General features: G+C 45.1%; 1 protein-coding gene across 1 annotated transcript; it reads right to left on the bottom strand.

Moving 5' to 3' along the window:
- Window positions 1-2,148: 2,148 nt before the first annotated feature.
- LOC124030488 (protein FAM83A-like) lies at window positions 2,149-5,448 on the bottom strand (the record flags this gene model as incomplete). The annotated part of the gene is made up of 3 exons (XM_046341817.1): window positions 2,149-2,484; window positions 4,439-4,606; window positions 5,115-5,448. Coding segments are annotated over 3 exons (646 nt in total), but the record flags the coding sequence as incomplete, so codon positions are not given.
- Window positions 5,449-5,764: the final 316 nt, after the last annotated feature.

Genomic DNA, 5,764 nt, shown 5'->3' with positions numbered 1-5,764 from the left:
GCCAGGTGAAACTGAGGAACAGAGAACAGGACAGCCAGGTGAAACTGAGGAGCAGAGAACAGGACAGCCAGGTGAAACTGAGGAACAGAGAACAGGACAGCCAGGTGAAACTGAGGAACAGAGAACAGGACAGCCAGGTGAAACTGAGGAACAGAGAACAGGACAGCCAGGTGAAACTGAGGAACAGAGAACAGGACAGCCAGGTGAAACTGAGGAACAGAGAACAGGACAGCCAGGTGAAACTGAGGAACAGAGCACAGTGAACAGATACTACTACTGAAAATTCAAACAACCATCATAACGTTGACCTACCTATTCAGAATGACAACCATCATAACGTTGACCTACCTATTCAGAATGACAACCATCATAACGTTGACCTACCTATTCAGAATGACAACCATCATAACGTTGACCTACCTATTCAGAATGACAACCATCATAACGTTGACCTACCTATTCAAATGACAACCATCATAACGTTGACCTACCTATTCAGAATGACAACCATCATAACGGACCTACCATTCAGAATGACAACCATCATAACGTTGAGGAATTCAGAATGACAACGACCATGATAACGTTGACCTACCATTCAGAATGACGACCATGAAACGTGGAACCATTCAGAATGACAACCATCATAACGAGGACCAGAGATTCAGAATGACAACCATCATAACGTTGACCTACCTATTCAGAATGACAACCATCATAACGTTGACCTACCTATTCAGAATGACAACCATCATAACGTTGGCCTACCATTCAGAATGACAACCATCATAACGTTGACCTACATTCAGAATGACAACCATCATAACGTTGACCTACCTATTCAGAATGACAACCATCATAACGTTGACCTACCTATTCAGAATGACAACCATCATAACGTTGACCTACCTATTCAGAATGACAACCATCATAACGTTGACCTACCTATTCAGAATGACAACCATCATAACGTTGACCTACCTATTCAGAATGACAACCATCATAACGTTGACCTACCTATTCAGAATGACAACCATCATAACGTTGACCTACCTATTCAGAATGACAACCATCATAACGTTGACCTACCTATTCAGAATGACAACCATCATAACGTTGACCTACCTATTCAGAATGACAACCATCATAACGTTGACCTACCTATTCAGAATGACAACCATCATAACTGACCTACCTATTCAGAATGACAACCATCATAACGTTGACCTACCTATTCAGAATGACAACCATCATAACGTTGACCTACCTATTCAGAATGACGTCAACCATCATAACGTTGACCTACCTATTCAGAATGACAACCATCATAATGTTGACCTACCTATTCAGAATGACAACCATCATAACGTTGACCTACCTATTCAGAATGACAACCATCATAACGTTGACCTACCTATTCAGAATGACAACCATCATAACGTTGACCTACCTATTCAGAATGACAACCATCATAACGTTGACCTACCTATTCAGAATGACAACCATCATAACGTTGACCTACCTATTCAGAATGACAACCATCATAACATTGATCTACCTATTCAGAATGACATCGACCATCATAACGTTGACCTACCTATTCAGAATGACAACCATCATAACGTTGATCTACCTATTCAGAATGACATCGACCATCATAACGTTGACCTACCTATTCAGAATGACAACCATCATAACGCTGACCTACCTATTCAGAATGACAACCATCATAACGTTGACCTACCTATTCAGAATGACAACCATCATAACGTTGACCTACCTATTCAGAATGACAACCATCATAACGTTGACCTACCTATTCAGAATGACAACCATCATAACGTTGACCTACCTATTCAGAATGACAACCATCATAACGTTGACCTACCTATTCAGAATGACAACCATCATAACGTTGACCTACCTATTCAGAATGACAACCATCATAACGTTGACCTACCTATTCAGAATGACAACCATCATAACGTTGACCTACCTATTCAGAATGACAACCATCATAACGTTGACCTACCTATTCAGAATGACAACCATCATAACGTTGACCTACCTATTCAGAATGACAACCATCATAACGTTGACCTACCTATTCAGAATGACAACCATCATAACGTTGACCTACCTATTCAGAATGACAACCATCATAACGCTGACCTACCTATTCAGAATGACAACCATCATAACGTTGACCTACCTATTCAGAATGACAACCATCATAACGTTGACCTACCTATTCAGAATGACAACCATCATAACGTTGACCTACCTATTCAGAATGACGTCAACCATTGTGATTGTGACATTGATGTGACTATTAGCTAATTATACAACAGAAATATACCTGTATGATCCAGCCAGCACTAAAGTGCAGTCAATGATCATGAACTTCTCTTTGATCTGTCCAGTGAGTTTCCTTCCAGACTTTGCACAATACGTCTCTCCTTGTATACTACGGACCGACATTTTCTGCAGACAGAATACGGCGGCATTTCATGAAGCAGTGAGTGAATGACAAACACAAAAAGCTATCATCAAATTGCTAGTTTACAGTACAGTTAAAACGATGAAGAAATGTCTGAAAGGTTTACCTTTAAAAAATATATATATTTAACTAGGCAAGTCAGTTAAGAACAAATTATTATTTACAATGATGGCCTAGGAACAGTGGGTTAACTGCCTTGTTCAGGGGCAGAACAACAGATTTTTACCTTGTCTGCTCGGGAATTCTATCTACCAACTTTTCGGTTACTGGCTCAAAGCTCTAACCACTAGGTTACCTGCCACTCTAACCACTAGGCTACCTGCCACTCTAACCACTAGGTTACCTGCCTCCTCTAACCACTAGGTTACCTGCCTCCTCTAACCACTAGGTTACCTGCCTCCTCTAACCACTAGGTTACCTGCCTCCTCTAACCACTAGGCTACCTGCCACTCTAACCACTAGGCTACCTGCCACTCTAACCACTAGGCTACCTGCCTCCTCTAACCACTAGGCTACCTGCCACTCTAACCACTAGGTTACCTGCCTCCTCTAACCACTAGGCTACCTGCCACTCTAACCACTAGGTTACCTGCCTCCTCTAACCACTAGGTTACCTGCCTCCTCTAACCACTAGGCTACCTGCCACTCTAACCACTAGGCTACCTGCCACTCTAACCACTAGGTTACCTGCCACTCTAACCACTAGGCTACCTGCCACTCTAACCACTAGGCTACCTGCCTCCTCTAACCACTAGGCTACCTGCCACTCTAACCACTAGGCTACCTGCCACTCTAACCACTAGGCTACCTGCCTCCTCTAACCACTAGGCTACCTGCCTCCTCTAACCACTAGGCTACCTGCCTCCTCTAACCACTAGGTTACCTGCCACTAACCACTAGGCTACCTGCCGCTCTAACCACTAGGTTACCTGCCTCCTCTAACCACTAGGTTACCTGCCACTCTAACCACTAGGTTACCTGCCACTCTAACCACTAGGTTACCTGCCACTCTAACCACTAGGTTACCTGCCACTCTAACCACTAGGTTACCTGCCACTCTAACCACTAGGTTACCTGCCACTCTAACCACTAGGTTACCTGCCCCTCTAACCACTAGGTTACCTGCCCCTCTAACCACTAGGTTACCTGCCCCTCTAACCACTAGGTTACCTGCCTCTCTAACCACTAGGCTACCTGCCTCTCTAACCACTAGGCTACCTGCCACTCTAACCACTAGGCTACCTGCCACTCTAACCACTAGGTTACCTGCCACTCTAACCACTAGGTTACCTGCCAATCTAACCACTAGGCTACCTGCCACTCTAACCACTAGGTTACCTGCCACTCTAACCACTAGGTTACCTGCCACTCTAACCACTAGGCTACCTGCCACTCTAACCACTAGGCTACCTGCCACTCTAACCACTAGGTTACCTGCCACTCTAACCACTAGGCTACCTGCCACTCTAACCACTAGGTTACCTGCCTCTCTAACCACTAGGCTACCTGCCTCTCTAACCACTAGGCTACCTGCCACTCTAACCACTAGGTTACCTGCCACTAACCACTAGGTTACCTGCCACTCTAACCACTAGGTTACCTGCCACTCTAACCACTAGGTTACCTGCCACTCTAACCACTAGGCTACCTGCCACTCTAACCACTAGGCTACCTGCCACTCTAACCACTAGGCTACCTGCCACTCTAACCACTAGGTTACCTGCCTCTCTAACCACTAGGTTACCTGCCTCTCTAACCACTAGGTTACCTGCCTCTCTAACCACTAGGTTACCTGCCCCTCTAACCACTAGGTTACCTGCCCCTCTAACCACTAGGTTACCTGCCCCTCTAACCACTAGGTTACCTGCCGCCCCACCTTTTGCAATCATTAGTGTCATCTAAATATCATGATGAAAATAACCATTAGCAGAGACTCACAGTGAGGTGATTACTGTTGATCTGTAGCGTCTCACACATCTTGACAAAGACCTGCAGGTTGATATGGTCCAGGAGCAGGTAGACAGACACATTCCTCTTCCTGGTTGCTTCCAGGATGTCACAGAACATCTCCACATCACTGAATGTGTCCATTACAATGGCCAGAACCTGCAGACATATCACATGTTTGCTGTGATTCGTATCTTCCACATTATTAGTTGTCATTATAAACTGGGTGGTTTGAGCCCTTGAATGCTGATTGGTTGACAGCCGTGGTATATCAGACCGTATACCACGTGTATGACGAGATTTATTTTTACTGCTCTAAATACGTTGGTAACGAGCTCATAATAGCAATAAGGCACCTCTGGGTTTGTGATATATGGCCAATATACCACAGCTACGGGCTGTATCCAGGCACTCCGCGTTGCGTCGTGCCTAAGAACAGCCTTTAGCTGTGGTATAGTGGGTACATACCACACCTCCTTGGGCCTTATTGCTTAATTATAGACGATACTGAATCTGCTTGATCAAACTCCCAAAACATCATTATCCAACTTTCAGGGCATTCAGACATCAGCAGCTTTCTAAAAGTCTGCAAATATATAATGCAGGTTTAATCATGAGAGTAGATTGACATCTCCAAATAGTTACCAGTGAAAGTTGTATCACGTACCATTGTGGCCTTGCTGATGAACTCCCTGAGCAGATCTTTCATGCCGGCTGCTCTATCAGACTGGAAGTAGACCTCTACACTGGGTTCACCCTGCAGGCGGTAGCTCCAGTCCTCTGCCGGCCAGCCATGGTCCAAGCCAGGGGGCTCGCTCTCCAACACCGATGGACAATAGGTGTTTGTCTGGGAAGAGGTGCCCTCTGCCTGGTCGTCGTTCTCCGTCCCACACAGACTGCTGGTGCTCAGGTCTGTAGTGTTCTCCAGGATATAACCTTTAAAGAAACATAAGTCATACAGACAGATGGGTTTAAAGTAGATAAGAGGAGTCAGGAATAGACTGATGGTTTAAGGTAGATAAGAGGAGGCAGGGACAGACTGAGGGTTTAAGGTAGATAAGAGGCAGGGACAGACTGATGGTTTAAGGTAGATAAGAGGAGTCAGGGACAGACTGAGGGTTTAAGGTAGATAAGAGGCAGGGACAGACTGAGGGTTTAAGGTAGATAAGAGGAGGCAGGGACAGGCTGAGGGTTTAAGGTAGATAAGAGGAGGCAGGGACAGGCTGAGGGTTTAAGGTAGATAAGAGGAGGCAGGGACAGGCTGAGGGTTTAAGGTAGATAAGAGGAGGCAGGGACAGGCTGAGGGTTTAAGGTGGA

This window comes from Oncorhynchus gorbuscha, unplaced genomic scaffold, assembly GCF_021184085.1.
Source record: "Oncorhynchus gorbuscha isolate QuinsamMale2020 ecotype Even-year unplaced genomic scaffold, OgorEven_v1.0 Un_scaffold_12089, whole genome shotgun sequence".
Lineage (NCBI taxonomy): Eukaryota > Metazoa > Chordata > Actinopteri > Salmoniformes > Salmonidae > Oncorhynchus > Oncorhynchus gorbuscha.
This window is presented reverse-complemented; position numbering and strand designations above follow the sequence as displayed.